Here is a 17,197-nt window from a genome sequence, read left to right as displayed (position 1 = left end):
AACTCAAGGCACACGATTAGTCCGCAAAAGCATTGTTATCAATCACCAAAACACTTAGGGATAAATATGCCCTTACAGACATGTCTGCGATGTGAGACATCCGAAAGGCAACGGAAACGGGAGATTATACATTTATTGAAGAGGGACAGTGTGACAGGTACAGTGAGGGCATCGAGCTCAGCCAAAGACGAAGCAGGTGCGGGAGCCGATGCAAGAGCAGGTGCTAGTGCAGGTGCAGGTGTTGGTGCAATGCTAGTGGAGCTGCTTCCGAAGAAGTCGGCAAGGGGAAAGTCTACTGCATCTTTTTCTGGATTTCACCTGCTCCAACCGACGATAGTCAGAACCAAGACTGTCAGCCCCCATTTTACGGCAGCTACCGCTGTTGTGACTGTCTTAGCTGAATTCTTCTCAACTGCAATCTCAACCTTCTTGTCGATGCTTTCTTCAGTTAACCTCCGTCTTTCCTTTCTCTCCTCCGTGGTCTCAGCGTAGTACTTCTTCCACGTGGCGCTGTCTCCAACACCGTGCACGCGTCCATACGACGAACGAGTGTCCACAGGGAGTTGTTTCAATATGTTCAACGCCTGGTTGAATGGGGTGTCCCACTTGGGCCTCATCAACGCCTCAGACGGCGAGTCGCTTTCGGTCGCAATCATGTGTTGCTCTCTCTTCAAAAGGAATAAGGATCTTTTACAAATATGACTAAATGTGCAGTCGAATTGATCAGAAACTAAAATTACCAGCAGTCTCATGAACTCCTCGTGAGCGGGTCCGTCTCAAAAACCTTCTTGACTGGGTCCCAACGGTACTGGGCCCTGAGGACGTCACGCTCCTGCGGGACGGTGAACTCCGCCAAGGGGTCTGGGATGCCCAGACTTTCGCATTCTGCATCCTCCTTGGCCCATATGGACCTCTTCCCCGTGTAACCACGGCTCCCAAGGTGGTGGTGCCCCATGTTCCTCTCTTGAAGCCCCTTCATGTACTTTGACTTTTTTTGGCATCTTCGGCATCGCAAGCCGCCTTGAATAGTTCAAACTACTCTACCGTGATTGTCGGATTTTCCTTCACAATCTCGGAGTAGGGTTCCTTTTTGTCGATGGCGCATTTCACCCTTCCTTTCTAGGCAGCCAACGCGTCGCTACACTTGGTCATGGCACGTTTGTTTATCCGCTTCATTGCCGGGTCTTTCTGTGGATCTTTATATTGGATTTCATCCCGACTCGGGAACAAGAATATCTGGTGCAGCAGGGTTAGGATGGAGTGCTTCATATTTGGCCTCTTATTTAGTTTCTCATCATTGATGGTGGCGCACGCCTGTACGATGTAGCCTATCTGATTGCTGTAGCAGGAGCGTGCTTCCACAGGCAGTTTTGGCTCAAAATTGCCGTCATCCACCTCCCTGACCACTAGTCTAGTAGTGAGGAGCTGGTTTGGGCATCGACATCTTCTCTTCGATTTTGGTTCTATGGCTTTGCCAGTCTCGGTACCAGTCTCGGTGCCAGTCTGGGCCTCAACGCCAGTCTCGGTGCCAGTCTCAATGTCGGTCTCGGATGAGACAGGTGGGCCCAGCAACAACAACCGTTGATCGTTGGCAAGGATCAAATATTCGTGTGCCGCCAGGTAGACGTCGTCGCAATCACTAGAACCCTGTCCTTCATCGTCGCTAGCCATGTTTCCTACGATTAAATCTAGTCAATTAATTCTAGACCTAATAAAATGAATAATGACATAAAAAAGGCCTATGTTTTGCAGGAACGTTGGTTCCTTCCCGATGCGGCAAATCTCGGGCACTCAATATGTCCTAGTTTGTAGCACAAGTCATCCCGAATTTTACAGAAAATTTCGGCATGACCTTTGCTAAAAAGTGGATGAATCGAGCACCTGAAATTTGCCGGAACGAAAATGAATCAACATTCCAGCAAAACATAGGCCACTCGGCTTCATTCCCTGGAAACAACAAAAGGCCACTTGGGCACAATCGAACCACTTCAATGAAAAGATATAACATGACCACTTCAATGAAAAGATATAATCAACAATAAAAGTCTAGGAAGGGATCATCTTTAAAATAAAACTTTCCTACATTCTTTTCCTTGAAAAATAGTGGTCTTTTCAAAAATCAAAAACCTTTGCAAAATGACTTCACTAAACACTTCTCTACCTAGGACAGAACCCAAACTATGTTGATCTACCTATTCCTCTCTCTCTCACACACACACATTATTTTCTCTAACCCTTCTCTGCCTAGGATAGAACCCAATTAAATTGCAGAGGAACTCCATTTCTCTAACCCTTCTGACCTAATGCTCTAAAATAAATTTTTGCTCTAACCTAGCCAACCTACTTAACCTAGCTTGTTAACCTAACAAACATAATTAACCTAGCTATTTAACCTAGTTTACCTAGATAATTAACCTAATTAAACTAGTTAACCTAGCTAGTTCTCTGTCAAAGCCCTAAATAAATTTTTGCACTAACCTAGATAATCAACCTAATTAAACTAGTTAACCTAACTAGTTCTGTATCAAAGCTCTAACTAAATTTTTTGCACTAACCAGATAATTAACCTAATTAAACTAGTTGAGCTAACTAGTTCTCTATCAAAGACCTAACCAAATTTTTGCACTAACCTAGATAATTAACCTAATTAAACTAGTTAACCTAGCTAGATAGTTCTTTGTCCAGTGTTTGTGTTATGCATAAGAGAGAGAGAGGAGGGGTGGGGGCCTACAGAGGATGGCTCCGGTGGGGCGAGGGAGGCAGGGGCGTCTTCAGTGACGATGAGGGAGGCAGTTGTGGTGAGGGAGGCAGGGCGTCGAGGGTGGCTCCGGTGGCGTGGATGAGGCCGCATGGCTCCGGTGGCATTGGGGGCAGCTCCGGTGGCGTCGATGGCGCGCGGCTCTGGTGGCTCCGGGGGCGTTGACGTCGGCAGGAGATGGCGGCGAAGTGGGGCGACGGCGAATTGGGGAGACGGCGACGAAGTGGGGCAATGGATTTGGGGGAGAAGTGGTGGCAGGGGGGAAACCATTTTGGTTAAGTCAGACTTAGTGGTAGCGCGTTTTGCAAAACGCGCTATAGCTAAGATAGCTATAGCGATTTTTACGAAACACGCTACTGCTATAGCTATGTAATTTTCTTTTATTTTCTTATTTCCTTTTCTGTTTCTATAGCGGGGGTCTAGGAGACGCGCTGCTACTATATTATCTATAGCGCCTCTTATGAACAAACGCTACTGCTAAGCCTTTCTCTTTTTTCCCTTTTTCATTTATTTTTCTTTACATTTTATTTTTTTCCTTTCTCCTTTTTCTATTTCTTTCATTTTCATTTACTTTTCTATTTGTTTTTCATTTTATTTTATTTCCATTAGCAGTAGCGCTTTTCATAGAAACCGCGCTGGTACTAGATCCTAGCGGTAGCGCGGTTTTTACAAGACTGCTACTACTATGTGTAGCCTATCGGCTTAGTAATAAGAATATTAGTGGTAGCGCTTTTACATGAACATGCGCTACTGCTACATTTTTATGTGTAGCGCCATTTTCCCGCACACGCTACTGCTATCTAGCACTAGCGCCCTTTTTTAACGCGCGCTACTGCTAAAATTCTGTGTATAAGGTTTTCCCTAGTAGTGCATCTCTTCGACCCGGCCCGCACCGCGCGGCAGCACTCCCAACGTGTGCTTGGTGGGGACGTTGGCGATGTCGTTGGTCCAGACCCAGCAGGCAAAGGTTTTGGTGTGGCCGCGCTCTTGCATCCGGCTGTCGAGGCGGTCGACGCGCACCCGCTTGCCCAGGATCTCCTCCGCCCCCTCCACCGACCAGAATTGCATGGGGACCTTCTCGATGATGACCCGAATGTGCAGGTGAAGCGTGTCAAAGACGGTGTGGTCGTGCTCGTGCCACGGTGCAATGTTGAAGGTGGCGCCGTCGACCCGGACGGAGCCCCTCCGAACGGCGTTGACTTGATGTGCCGACTGGCTAAAGATGACGAGGTAGTGCTTGGGGTGGTGGGCTGTAACGCACAGCATGTGCTCAGGGACGGTGAGGTGCGCCTCTAATGCCCTCCCCACCACCATGGGGGACGTGGCATTCACCCCGTCAGTGACGCGCAGGGTGACGGTGTGGTTGCGCAGGAAGAAGACGGCTTGGTCCACCGCCGGGGAGGAGATGGTCACCGAGCGGCTCTCCCTGGGACAGCATGCAGGGATGGCGTAGCGAAGCATGGATGGGGTCGGAGCAGGCATGCCTGAAGCCACAGGCAGAGGGAAGCGAAGCCGGGCGAGGAGGGACGCCGGGAGGGACCGGGTCGAGCCGGTTGCAAGCACTACCACCTCTACCCTGGTTTTGTGGATTTTGGGGGCACTACTTGGCGATGTGTCTGCGCATCTCACAGATGATGCAGTGGATCAGATCACGGCAGTCGGCACGATGGTGGTGCTTGCTCAGACATCGAAAGCAGCGGCCGAGGAATCGGCTTAAGAAGGCCTCGCGGGTAGGGTCAGCATTGAAACCTCGACGGCGGTCCGGCCGGTGCACCCCAGGCGCGCGCCTGAGCCCATCGGATCTTTGGATGGACGCCGGTTTTTCTGGTGATTGACCTCGGTCCATCCACCGGCCATACCAGAAGTGGCAACGGGGACAGCAGGGGATGGAGCAACTATGATGGATTTAAGGCACGAGGCGAGGAGCGGCACCGGATCCGTCGAGCCAGAGGGCGCCGCGGCGCACTCCAGCGAGGCGTGCTCCAGGTTCCGCGGCGACGAGGCCGGATCTGGGGACCCCTCAAGTGGCGTTTCCGGGACCCAAGACAGACTGAGGGAAGCAGGGGATCCCCCGTCGACCAGAGCCGGTCCAAGGCAAGAGCCCGCCGCGGGAGAGGATGGGGAAGCATTCATGGCCATGAAGGCTTGGTTGGTGACCGCCACGAACGGAGCGGCCAGCGGTGCGAGGGGGCGGAGCTAGGGACATTGGAACACATATTGTCGAGCCCACTTAGCCGACGGCGTGTCAAACGCAACAGCAAACGTCAACCTCACGAACACACGGCAACGCGAGGACCTCGCTATGCCGATCATGCCCGTGTTCCACCACTTTTGAAAAGAAGAATCCGTGACAGCAAGCCCGAGACTCTTTGTTGTGGTGAAGAGGCAAGCACTCCACACACCCTGTGGTACCCCGAGACTCTCTGTCTTGCCTTAACCGATGAGTATGCCGATTTCATTGTTCTCTTCAGGACCGTGAAAGAAATTTGAAATTGCCTTGAAGAAATATGTGAAGGAGATGACGGTGTACAGTGATACCAGTTGGCCTTGCTAAGAGCATCTCCAACAGGCGCCCAACGCGCGACGCGCTAAAATCTGGTTTGCGGCGCGCCCATCGCCAGGTTTGGCGCGGCACGCAGCGCTGGCTCCAGCAGCCGCGCTAAAATATAGCGCGCGCGAGCAGCCGCGCATCCACATTTATTGCATTTTATCTCACAACACATCCACAAAACAAAGACATGGCATATAATTTTTAAATCACAAACATCATTCAACCAAGTTTAAAATGAATGGTTCAATTTATTACAACTCATCAAACAAATAGTATTTTGAGAAATACAACAAATAGTTTAACAATACAACATCAAACGCACAAATCATGATGCTCTTTGGCGGCCATTCCAAGCCCACCGCTCCTCAATGAGATCCTTCTTGAGTTCATAATGCGCTGCCGGAATCGAATGGCATGATAGGAGGCAACAAAATGGGCCACCCTTTCAGCCCTCCGCCGCACTCGCACGGGATGTCCCAAGAGCTCATAGTGAGAGTAGTCTGCATCTTGGCCACGCTCATTCTCGATGATCATGTTGTGCATGATCACACAAGCATGCATTATGTACCAAAGCATCTCCTGATCCCAAAATCTAGTCGGTCCTCTCACAATAGCAAATTGGGCTTGCAAAATCCCAAAAGCTCTCTCCACATCTTTTCTAGCCGCCGCCTGGGCATTGTGGAAATCAAGATATTTCATACCTTACGGTTTTTTCAACGGCTTCACAAATGTTTGCCACTTTGGGTAGATGTCATCCGCAAGATAGTAGCCATGGTTGTATGTACAACCATTAGCTACAAACTGCACCAGTGGCAGTTCACCATTTGCAATCTTACTCATTAGTGGTGACCTGTTGACAACGTTGATGTCATTCAAAGATCCAGGCATTCCAAAAAAAGCATGCCAAATCCAAGTCTCTTGATCGGCCACCGCTTCAAGGATTATAGTGGAACCCTCGTTTTGTCCATGGAATTGGTCATGCCATGCCTTTGGACAATTCTTCCAACTCCAATGCATGCAATCTATTGAGCCAAGCATACCTGGGAACCCGCGAGCTTTGTTCATCTCCAATAGCCTTGCGATGTCTTCAACATTGGGAGTTCTCAAGTACTCCGGGCCAAACACTTGCACAATTCCGACTGCGAAGCGCTTGACACACATGATGGCTTGGCTCTCACCCATGGCCAAGTGATCATCAACTAGATCAGCGGGATACCATATGCCAACATACGCAAAGCGGCTGTCACCTTCTGAAAGGTGTTATGCCCGAGCTCTCCGGCGGCATTCCTCCTCTGCTGAAAAAATCGGTCATGGCTCGCTAGTTTCTCTGCAATGCGCCTGAACAACTTGGTGCTCATCCTAAACCGGCAACGAAAGTACGACTCGGGGTATGTGGGATTCTCCACAAAATAGTGCCTCATCAATCTGTTGTGGGCATCAATCCTATCCCTCCAAATTTTCTGCCAACACATAATCGAACCACCGTGCTTCAGTTTTTTTATTGATGTGCATAGCTAGGATCACTGCAAGATCCTTCTCCTCTTCCATATCAAATTCTTCTTCGGAAGAATTATACGACGAACTCATCTAAAATGTTCAAAACTAGGCTATAAACAGCATGCACCAAATTTCATGCAAAAATGTGGAAGTTGGAAGCAATACATACCTTGCGGGCCTTTTGTCGAACACCTTGCGGGCGCCAAGCGGTGGTGGGCGGCTGGGCGCTGTTTGTCGGAGACTGCCGCGCGTGACGGGCGGCGCTGACTGGAGAGAGAGGGAGGAAGCCGCGGCCGCGCGGGAAGAGACCGGGGAAGCGCCGCAACGGTCGCCGGAAAAATGTGGTGGCGCGGGCGGCGGCGGCGGCGCGGCTGGATGGGTAGGTGGAGTTGCGCGCGAGCGCTCGAGAGTCCAGCGCGCGGGAGCGGGCGCAGCAAATAAGCGGCGCACGATGGCGTTTCCGCTCGCGCGCTGAATTACATATGCCGTGCGCGCGGTTTTGCACGTCCGCTGGAGCACCGGGAAGGTAGCGCGAGCTAAAACCAACACTTTTTTCGCGCGGCGCGTTTATAGCGCGGCTGTTGAAGATGCTCTAAAGCAAGAGATCAACCTTTTCTTCTGTTTTTTTTAAGCAAGAGATCAACCTGTTCATAAAATGAGGGAGAGGCAAGGACGTCAATGTACAAACTGGAAGGGCGTGCTAGCGCGACGTGGCATACAGGCACGGAGCCACGCCATCACATTGGCTGAGATGCTGCATCTTTTTGAGCAGAAGCCTCGTAGAAGAAAAGCAGCCGCAGAAGCTCTCACTGACACTGTAGACCGGAGCGGCCCACGTGTCAGTAACCACTTGTCCGGCGTCCCAACCAGATAAGCTAGCTATCTTTCCCTCGCCTCCCCTCCACTGCTTCTCCCCCTCGACGGAGGACGGACAATCACAGAAAACGAAACGCAGGCATCCATGGAGGTGGTGGGAGGGGTATCGCTGAGGCCGGCGCGGCTCCGGCACCTGACGCCCGGGGAGGCCAGCGCGGGCTCCTTCCTGCCGCGGAGGCTGCAGCTGGCACGGACCGCCGCGAGGCCAGCGAGGCGCGCGCTGGTGGTGGAGGCCCGCGGGGGCAGGGGCTGGTCGGACCGGCAGTCCCAGCAGCAGCGGCGCATGCCGCAGCTCCCCAAGATCGAGGACGACGGCAACCCCCGCTTCGTCATCTTCATCCGCACCGCCAATGTATATTCTTCCTCGATTCCCTCTGATCGTATGTACGTATGTAGTACTCCCTTCGTTCCTAAATATTTGTCTGTCTAGAGATTTCAGCAAGTGACTACATACGTGTTAGAAGGGAGAGAGAGGTTTGGTGGAATTGTTGTTGAATATAATGGATGTATTATTGAGCCTCGAGGGCGAGTATATATTGAGTATAAGACTTGGAGGGCAAGACGCCTCTCTTAGAGATAAGGTAGGAGACGGATTACAAATCCTAGACTACCAAATACATGTATCCCAAATATATCTCTAACATCCCCTCGCAGTCGTAGCGGTAGCGTCGCAGACAACAGGAGCGTCGCGGACGGTCAGACTGGAGAGAATAGCAGCCGACAGGCTGACATCCCCCCACAGTCCTAGCGGGAGCGTCGTGGACGGTGTCGCGTCGCGGGCGCGTTGACTGTAGAGGAATCCGACGAGTTGCTCAAGCGGATGATAACCCTTTGTGCCGATGTCGATGTAGCCGAGAGCATATGGTGGTGGAGCCGTGATCGAGGTAGCCGTGCGAAGAATGCCGTGGTCGATGTCGAGTCGGGGTTGCCGGTGTCGAGGAAGTCGCCGTGGAGCCGCGGGCGCAAGGGGGCACCGAGTTAGCATGGGCGCAGTGGTGCCGAAGTAGGGGTGCGTCGGGAAGAAAATGTTGTTGACGACGCGTCGTGGCAGGTTTGCCAAGTCCGGGGACACATCGTGGACGAAGGCACGCACCGGTGTTGTCAGCACCGGGCATGCGTAGACGGACGAAAAAGAAGTTGACGAAGCGCCGACCAGGCTTGCCAGGCCCGAGGACACGTCGTGGATGAAGGCATGCATCGGTGTTGCCAGCACCCGGCATGCGTAGACGAGGAACCTGCACGAGCTGTACGCCATGTCAGAGAAGTCGGAGGGGCCAGCAGAGAAGAACTCGACGACGATTGCGGCGTCCATCGGCGCGGGACCGATGTCACCAACGGTGGTCGGAGTAGACGAACTAGTCGGGTAGATGACGGCGACGCTGGCGACGGGCTGGTGCTTCGACCAAGACGAAGGGGGTGGACGGGCGGCGACGGCTATGAAGGTAGCGGCGGCGGCGGCCAAAGAAGAGTGGCGGCGACGGTGGCTAGGTTAGGAGTGCGGTGGCGGTGCTCGAAGTAGGCGAAGAACCCTGACAGCGTGACGAAGACCGGCGCGGACGGTGGCGTTCCCGCGCCAAGGGATACGGCGCGGCGCATACCACGGGAGGTCGACGCGCGGTGACGGCGGAGAGGATCGCTGGCCGCGGCGCTACGGCCCGAAGGGGCGACGCAGCGGCGGCAGGAGGGTCGGGGCGACGGCGGGAAGACCTCGGGGAGGCGGCGGGGACCGCGGGCCGCGATGCAGCGGCCCAAAGGGGCAACGCAACGGCGGTTCACGAGTCGGTGAAGCCGGGGGACAGCCTCGGGGCGGCGGCGGGGACCGCGTATCGCGATGCTACGGCGCGAAGGGGCGACGCAGCGGCAAGGCACGGGTCGATGTAGCCGCGAGGAGAACCACGGGGCGGCGGCGCTGCGGCCCGACGGGGCGACGCAGCGGCAGCCCAATGCTCGATCGGTGGAGAGGCGCGCTGAACTCGGGGACGATCTTCACGGGACCTGCGGAGGCGCGCGTAACCGACGGGCCGGGTCGGTCGCGCGGCGTAGATGAGGCGAATCGCGCACAAGGTCGGGGACGCCGCTCGGTGGGAACGTGGTGGCGGCGGAGTCCGAGATGAAGCCGGCGACGACGGACGGTGTGAGACATCGTGCGGACGAGCTTGTCAGCACCGGCACCCGGGTTGCCAAAGCAGCGCCGGCGCCCGGGCAGCGAGGCCCGAGCGACCAACGGAGCAGCGGCGCCCGAGTTGAGGTAGCCGACAAGTCTGACGCAGCCGTCCCGACGCAGCCGAGGACGAGACCGACGAGGTAGACCGCCGGGCCGCCGTGCAGACGCGGCGGAGGCGGGTGATGTGGATCGATGGGCGGGTCGGCGCGCGAGCGACGATTATGATTGGCCGTCGCATGGCGCGTGGCCGCCGGGCCGGGGCGATGCAAGTGTCCCGGTCGGAGCAGGGCGATGACGGCCGGCGTAGGGCGACGGGCGGACGACGACTGGCCCTGACGGGCCGCCTCGGCGCGCGTGGCCGCCGGGTCGGAGGAGAGGCCGGCAGGTCACGTCGGGGTCGGAGTAGAGGCGCTCGGGGTCGATGGCGGTGGTGGGCGACGCAAACCCAACAAGAATAGACCGAAAAACCAAAAATAAACCGCATGATCAAGATGACCGGTGGGAGAGAGAAAACCCCGGAGCAAGGCTCGGGGAAAAGACTCTCTAGGGTAGCCGGTCAACACGACCAGCGGACGAACCCTAGGTACGGGCGGCGCGGCCCCCCGTGGCGGTCATGGAGGCCGACCGCCCCGGGGGCGGCGCGCTGGTGCGGAAGCGGTGGCGGCTAGGGTTTAGGATCAACTTGTGATAGATACCATGTTAGAAGGGAGAGAGAGGTTTGGTGAAATTGTTGTTGAATATAATGGATGTATTATTGAGCCTCGAGGGCGAGTATATATTGAGTACAAGATTTGGAGGGCAAGACGCCTCTCCTAGAGATAAGGTAGAAGACGGATTACAAATCCTAGACTACCAAATTCATGTATCCCAAATATATCTCTAACAATACGGAGCAAAATGTGTGAATCTAGACTCTAAAATATGTCTATATACATTCGTATGTGGTAACCATTTGAAATCTCTAAAAAGACAAATATTTAGGAACGGAGGGAGTATATTCCTTGTTGATGAGTCAAGAAAGCCACCCCGTGTTCCCCGCATGCAGGTGTACTTCTGGTACCCGCTCAACATCGTCACCGGCGGCACCACCGCCAAGATCATGCTCGCCGCCAAGGACAACTTCCTCGGCAAGTACATCTACAAGGACACGCTCGCCCGGAACCTCGCCACCGTCATTTACAAAGTAAACCATCCATCATATGCTGTTTTCTTTCCGCATGCACTAGGAATCTAGCCGCTCGTGTCGTGTAGAAGCTGAGCGTTTTCTGTGCGTGCGTGGTGTCTGAAGGACGAGGACGACATAATCGACTTGGCGAAAGAGCAGTTCCGCGTGCTCAAGGGCGAAACCGAGTTCCGGTACGGCTACAAGATCGTGGTAATTCTCTCATCCTTGGGTGCGGAAGGGCGGGTCGTTTCGATAATGATATGCTCTGGTAGTACGTACTAGCCTTTCATTCAAAGATCAAAATGGAGGTTGCAGTTTATATACTTGTTGTCGTTTGGCTGAGCAGGAGAAGGGGAACCTGAGGTCTGCACTGGCGACAAGCAACGTGCTCGAGGTACGTTTTCCCTCTAATGCACTTGTACTGATCGCACAAAATGGGTAAGCCCTTGGCATTTTGCACTTGCTTTGATTTTGCCAACCCATCTGTTACTTTTTGGCAAATCCTGATACATCTCTATTCCAAATGCATGCGTGTGGGCAGACCATGAGCAAACCAAAAAATTAGATTGCCCAAGTTTTGCACATTAACTGGCATGCGCCATTTTTTTGGTCATGAACATCCATTGGTAGGGTAAATATGTGATATGAAACGACACTCCAGATATAGAACCCCACCACCATGGGAGATTTGTCATAAGCTCGCCATGTTTTTACTACAAAAACGAACTCTGTTGCTCCCCCTTGCTATCTAAACGAGTATCATGAACTATGAGTACATAGTGAATCTCGAAACAAAAATGAATGTCGAAAATCTCTATTGCAGAAGAGCTCAGCTTCCAATGAAAGAACATATTTCTTCTTCATCAGGATGGTAGGAAATGAATGTGTTGTGCACTAACAGCAAGAACATCGTTTTTCTTCTTCATCTCAGCTCCCAAAGAAAGAAGAGCTCAAAAGTGTGGTTGACAAGGTGAGGGACTTCTTTGGTGAGGTAACCTCCGGTGCCAAAGAATCCTTTGCGCAGATAACAGGATCTGCCAGCGCAGCGGAGGCCGAAGCAGAAGCAAAAGCAGAAGACAAGAGGCCCCGCTCCAAGAGACGAGGAAGCAAGAGGAAAGGGAAGCAGCAGAAGCCCAAGCAAGGGTTCAGTAAGTAGATAAAAAACACACATGTAGTTTTCCCAGAGCTGCTTTATAATCAAATCATCACACACAAAATTTCTTTTATCCCTGCAGAGCCCGAGAGCTGATTGGAAGCGTGGATCTCAATGGACCGCCGGCTGTAGTTTTCCCAGAGCTGCTCTGTAGCACACCTGAGGCTTTTGAGTTTTGCAGCACACAATGTGTAACCTCCCTGTGGGTAACAACAAACTTTGTTCATTTCTCACAGAATATATATGATGTTAGGCAGCCCCGCGAAATCTTAGAAATGAGCCAATTGATGTACTTACAGAACGGCGAAGATCACAGCTGTATATTGAATTTGAATTCTTTGCAAGAGTTAACAGTTGTTGTATAGCGCGCATGGATGGTATCACCTTATATGAGGTGGTATCTGAATTCAGTTGGAAATGTATTATGTGAAAACACATGGAAATCATTGCTATATACTACTTCCTCTGTCCCAAAATAAGTATCTCAACTTTAGTATAACTTTGTACTAACTTTAGTACAAAGTTGAGACACTTATTTGGGACCGAGGGAGTATCTGCCAAATATGCCAAGCAAATAAATTCACAACCAAAGCACAGATGATAAGGCTTGGAATGAATAAACAGGTTCATCACAGAAGAAACATCCTTCAGCCTGATCTTCTGGGATATGAGTTCATAGTAATTCATACAAGACTTCTTCCTCCACAAGCTCAACAAAGCCAGGCACTGGTCATATCCTCTAGGAGGCTAGCTGAAATAGGTCCAACAACCGGGCACAACCTTTGCTGAGCCGCCAGAGCTCCAACAAGAACAGCAACTTTTACAGATCAATGACTCGGGATAGCTTCTGGATGCGGTTTAGCAAGAAGTCCCCTTGCTTGATGGTCGACTGGTAGAAAGCATTCCTTTCATCAGGCCGGTTTGTCTCCAGAACGCCAGTGACCTTGTCAATTTTGCAGTGAAGCTTCCCAGCTGCAATAAAGCGAGAAAGTTCCCTACAACAAATGAAAGACAAAACATATGAATACAACAGCAGAAACGAAACGGGATGCATGTATGGTGCATAGGAATGGGCATATAAAATTAGGCGGTTGTTTCACATCACTTACTGGTCTATGAAATCAACAGTCACACCAAATGCAGAAGCCATAGCTTCCATTGTCACACTCTTGTACGACTCCAAAAACTGTGAGTAGACAACAGTGCGCACTTCCCTCATATAGTAGCGGAAATGAGGTTGAAGATAACGGTCTAACTTGATCTGCTCCGTCAAGCCAGCTGAAAATAATTATTTGACCAGGTATTAATACAAGCACATACAAATACATTGCAGCTAAAAAACAATAATCACAAGACTGAGCTGGAATATATATCTAGACTTACAAAATGCAACAAAAAATGACTTGTACTGGCAATTGTACAGAGAGTTGAGAAACTCTGAGAGGTGTGGTACTTTGCTAATCACTGCAAGGATTTCCGGTGCATCCACCACCTGGAAAGTTACTTTTGTTAGAGATAAGTATGACAAGAAAACATAACAGACAGAGCCAAGTTGAAATACCTTTTGTTTTAGAGATACACGATCCAATGAGATGATACTTGTGAGGACTGTATAGAAGATGAAAGTGTCATATGGAAACAACTCGTAGGTTGTGAAAGTTGAGATGGAGTCCAAAAACAGGCTGGTAGCTTTCTTGAAGTTTCTGGTTGCCATGCAGTATAAGCCTTCATACACTTTCAATCTGTTCTTTCTCTCCCAGTCACCTCCCTCCTCAAACAACCTAAAATCAGTAGAGTAAGTGGTCAAATACCATTACTCTGGTGTTCCAAATGGCAGAATGGAACTCTACAGATGGAACAAGGGCTTACTTCTTTGCCTTATCAATGGATTTTGAGATGAGATCAAAGTCCATGTAGAAAAGGCCAATTTGCAAAGTGTAGAACACAAGATCCATCTTCTGGCCAATGGCTACAGTTTTTCCTTCAGTAACTTTAAGTTGTTCCAGTGCTTTTTCCTATAACATTGATTTCAGATAATGTAAACAGCCATGTTTAGAACTCGTACTTTGTTAACCAGGCCTCAGATATTATATTTTACAAGTAAACAAGTTCATACCTTCTCGCCAACCTTTACAAAGTACAAGGACTTGGCAAGATGGGCTTCACGCACTTCACTCTCGCCCAAATTCTCTTCAACATCGGCAATTCTTCATAAACAAAATAAAGTTTAGTTTAAAGGAACCAAATTAGTACTTATCAAACTTTACACCAGCGGAAACATTAGATACAGAATAACTGGGAAGAGCATCATGGATAATAAGAAACAAGCATAATTCCACTGAACCAACGTGCTTTTCATGATTCGACCTTCAGGAATACCCTGTCTACAATTCAAGATTACTACTCCCTCCGTCCCATAATATAAGAGCGTTTTTAACACTACACTAGTGTCAAATACGCTCTTATATTATGGGACGGAGGGAGTAATAACTAATAATTTCCTTCATCCATCTCATCCAGAACATCGTATCTCAAAGAAACTCCACTTACTCCTTAACATTGACTATTCAGCCTAAATCCCAAGTGATTTCACAATTATTTTCCCTCTAGAGGTCTGGCGGTCAGCAAGTTTTCGAGTCGACGAGTCGTTCTGGGGTAGCGACTCTTGAATAGACGGCCCTGCAGCTGCGACTAGTTGTGACTCGTCGACACGATGTTGAGTCGACCTTTTTTTACGACTCATCGACTAGTCGTCGACTCAAAAACAGTGGTGGTTGGTGCTTCACACAGGGAGGGTTTGCGCACAAGGCGCCGGACCATTGTGCCCTGCCTGACTGGTGGCCCGATGCACACCGCGGTCTTCCCAAGCTTCCCCGCAAAGGATTTGACAGCGCGGCTCCGCTCACCATATGGATGCTTTGGCTGGAGCAGAACACCAGAGTATTCCATGCATCACCTTAGCTCGGCAGCCTAGCTGATTTGCAAGATCAAAGCTGAGGGTGAGCTCTGAATCAAAGCCGGAGCGGAAGGGTTGCTTAGCATAGGGAGATAGCCTTGTACTAATCCTATTAGCATTGTCTTGCCAGCAGCCCTAGATAGAAAGCCCCCTGCCGTTGTACAAGTTGCCGTGGGTGACAAAACTCTGTAAATTCTCTTCTTCTAATATATCGACAAGCATAGCTTTTGCGTGTTTGCAAAAAAAGAAGATTCTACCCTTCCTTAATACTCAAAGTACTCTTCTCAATGCTCAATTGTGCATTCTGAAAGAACTAGCTTCCTATTTGCATACTAATAATGGACACAGTTCTGACAGAAATACAGAACACAAGCAGGCACAGTTCTCACACAAAATTGGGGAATACTCCCATTTGCTTCGTGGTCTTTGGAGGAGGGTAAACATTATAAGCAGTCTGCTATAAGACTCACTTCCTGCGTCCAAAACACGGAGTGCTAATTCATACATGGCCAGCGCAAAGCAATTTACTGACAAGATCTATCGTCTACTTTTGACCACGTCTAGAAGCCGAATTAGCACTAGGCCGGGCTCTACAAAAGAAAGTAAGCAGAACTAGAGGACAAACCCACTCACTTCTCATCGAGCTTGCGGATCTCCTCGTCGATCCGGGCGCGCATCTCGGAGAGCAGCACGGCATCCGGCTCCAGCACGCCCGCGGCGGCCAGCGATTCGAACAGCGGCGCCATGTCTGGCAATCAACCCCACGGCAAAAACAGATCAGTTTAGCTGGCACACTGGATGAGCGGCGAGGGGGGCGGGACGGTGCGGTGCGGTACCATCGGATTTGACGGCGGAGAGGACGTCGGAGCGGAGGTCGACCTTCGAGAGGTCGTCAACATCGGGGTGGGAGAGCAGGAAGAGCTTGTGGGCAAGCACCAGGTGCTTCTCCTGCTTCCCGTCGTCGCCGCTTGTGCCACCGCCGCCACCGCCGCCGTCCATCTCGTCGCCGCTCGTTTGGGTTGGGGGCACTTCCGTCCGGTTGGTTCGCTTGGGACGGCGTCGGGAGTTTCTCACAGGCCGTGGGTTAGTGGGGTGGGGTGTCTTTCTAGTTAGGGGTTGGGCTTGTCTATTTTTTCCTTTTTGCGGGGGTTGGGCTTGGGCTTGTCGTTATAGGCGAAAGGGATAGATTCTGGGATGTGGCCCATTAGCTAGATTCTTTTTAGCCCGGCCCATTAACCTTAAAAAAAGCTACATTCTTTTAGCCGGGCTCCAAGTTTTTAGTCAATATTTTTTAGCTGAAAGGCAGCGATCTCTGCCTTATATTCAAACGGCCGATGGGGCCAACAGTTACATGGGCCCCGAAAAGGGACAGGAGAGCGCAGCTGAAAAACAAGTACCACGCAGAGTAAAGGCGACAACGAAACGGCCATTACCAAACACAGAGCAATGAAACGGCAAACCAGAGAGAAAGAAAGCAACAAGAGGAAGCAGAAAAAAGAGCAAATATTAGACGGCAAATTGGTTGGCCGAGTGAAGCATTGAAGCTTTTTCCTCTTCTCTAGCTGTTTTGCAGGTCCAAGGCATTAGTAGTTTAGCAATCTCCTGGGAAAGGATAGCAGCAGGCTTTGTATGAGCATTGAATACCCGTATGTTCCACGCATGCCAAAGTTTAGAAGCGCAATAAGGAAATATGACATGCCAAGCTAAGAGATCGGTAGAGACACTGACTTCCTACACAAAATCATTCTATTTGTCGTCGCTGCCCTTTGACTATTACCAATTTCATGCCAAATTTACTAAGCAGCTCTGCAACGAAGAATGATGTGGTCAATTGACTCAATAGCGGGACAACACTTGCATCATGGATCTTGAGTCCAACATTTCTTAGTCATATTGTCTTTCGAGTTCAGTCGTGAGTCATATAGTAGATATGATCAACATAGAGACGTTCGCCATTGATGACTACCCCATCTCACGTGATGATCGGATATGGGTTAGTTGATTTGGATCATGTATCACTTAGATGAACTTGAGGGATGTTTATTTAAGTGGGAGTTCATTAGTAATTTGATTAATT

General features: G+C 50.7%; 2 protein-coding genes across 3 annotated transcripts; one reads left to right on the top strand and one right to left on the bottom strand.

Annotated features, from left to right (window-relative positions):
- Positions 1-7,678: 7,678 nt before the first annotated feature.
- LOC123137376 (protein HHL1, chloroplastic) lies at positions 7,679-12,528 on the top strand. Of its 2 annotated transcripts, none has more exons than XM_044557114.1 (6): positions 7,679-8,066; positions 10,828-11,029; positions 11,135-11,221; positions 11,358-11,405; positions 11,943-12,159; positions 12,247-12,528. In XM_044557114.1, the coding sequence occupies exons 1-6, from the start codon at positions 7,768-7,770 to the stop codon at positions 12,258-12,260; spliced, it is 867 nt and encodes a 288-aa protein (XP_044413049.1). In that variant the 5' UTR covers positions 7,679-7,767; the 3' UTR covers positions 12,261-12,528. The 2 variants fall into 2 exon arrangements, with proteins under 2 accessions (XP_044413049.1, XP_044413050.1); XM_044557115.1 differs by having other exon boundaries at positions 7,698-8,034; positions 10,892-11,029.
- A 211-nt stretch (positions 12,529-12,739) lies between these two features.
- Positions 12,740-16,228, bottom strand: LOC123137375 (26S proteasome non-ATPase regulatory subunit 6). The gene is made up of 8 exons (XM_044557112.1): positions 15,957-16,228; positions 15,754-15,868; positions 14,281-14,371; positions 14,034-14,179; positions 13,726-13,945; positions 13,548-13,656; positions 13,274-13,442; positions 12,740-13,159 (listed from the first exon to the last, which is right to left on the bottom strand). The coding sequence occupies exons 1-8, from the start codon at positions 16,117-16,119 to the stop codon at positions 12,985-12,987; spliced, it is 1,188 nt and encodes a 395-aa protein (XP_044413047.1). The 5' UTR covers positions 16,120-16,228; the 3' UTR covers positions 12,740-12,984.
- Between the last annotated feature and the right edge of the window lie 969 nt (positions 16,229-17,197).

Source organism: Triticum aestivum, chromosome 6B, assembly GCF_018294505.1.
Source record: "Triticum aestivum cultivar Chinese Spring chromosome 6B, IWGSC CS RefSeq v2.1, whole genome shotgun sequence".
Lineage (NCBI taxonomy): Eukaryota > Viridiplantae > Streptophyta > Magnoliopsida > Poales > Poaceae > Triticum > Triticum aestivum.
This window is presented reverse-complemented; position numbering and strand designations above follow the sequence as displayed.

Excerpts from the sequence above, each read along its gene's own strand:
- LOC123137376 (XM_044557114.1), top strand. The coding sequence starts at position 7,768 with ATGGAGGTGGTGGGAGGGGTATCGCTGAGGCCGGCGCGGCTCCGGCAC. Across the intron at positions 8,067-10,827 it reads TCGATTCCCTCTGATCGTAT|GAACGGAGGGAGTATATTCC; the intron begins GTACGTATGTAG and ends ACAAATATTTAG. Across the intron at positions 11,406-11,942 it reads CGACAAGCAACGTGCTCGAG|CTCCCAAAGAAAGAAGAGCT; the intron begins GTACGTTTTCCC and ends TCTTCATCTCAG.
- LOC123137375 (XM_044557112.1), bottom strand. The coding sequence starts at position 16,119 with ATGGACGGCGGCGGTGGCGGCGGTGGCACAAGCGGCGACGACGGGAAG. Across the intron at positions 14,180-14,280 it reads TTGTAAAGGTTGGCGAGAAG|GAAAAAGCACTGGAACAACT; the intron begins GTATGAACTTGT and ends TCAATGTTATAG. Across the intron at positions 13,657-13,725 it reads GTGTATCTCTAAAACAAAAG|GTGGTGGATGCACCGGAAAT; the intron begins GTATTTCAACTT and ends GTAACTTTCCAG.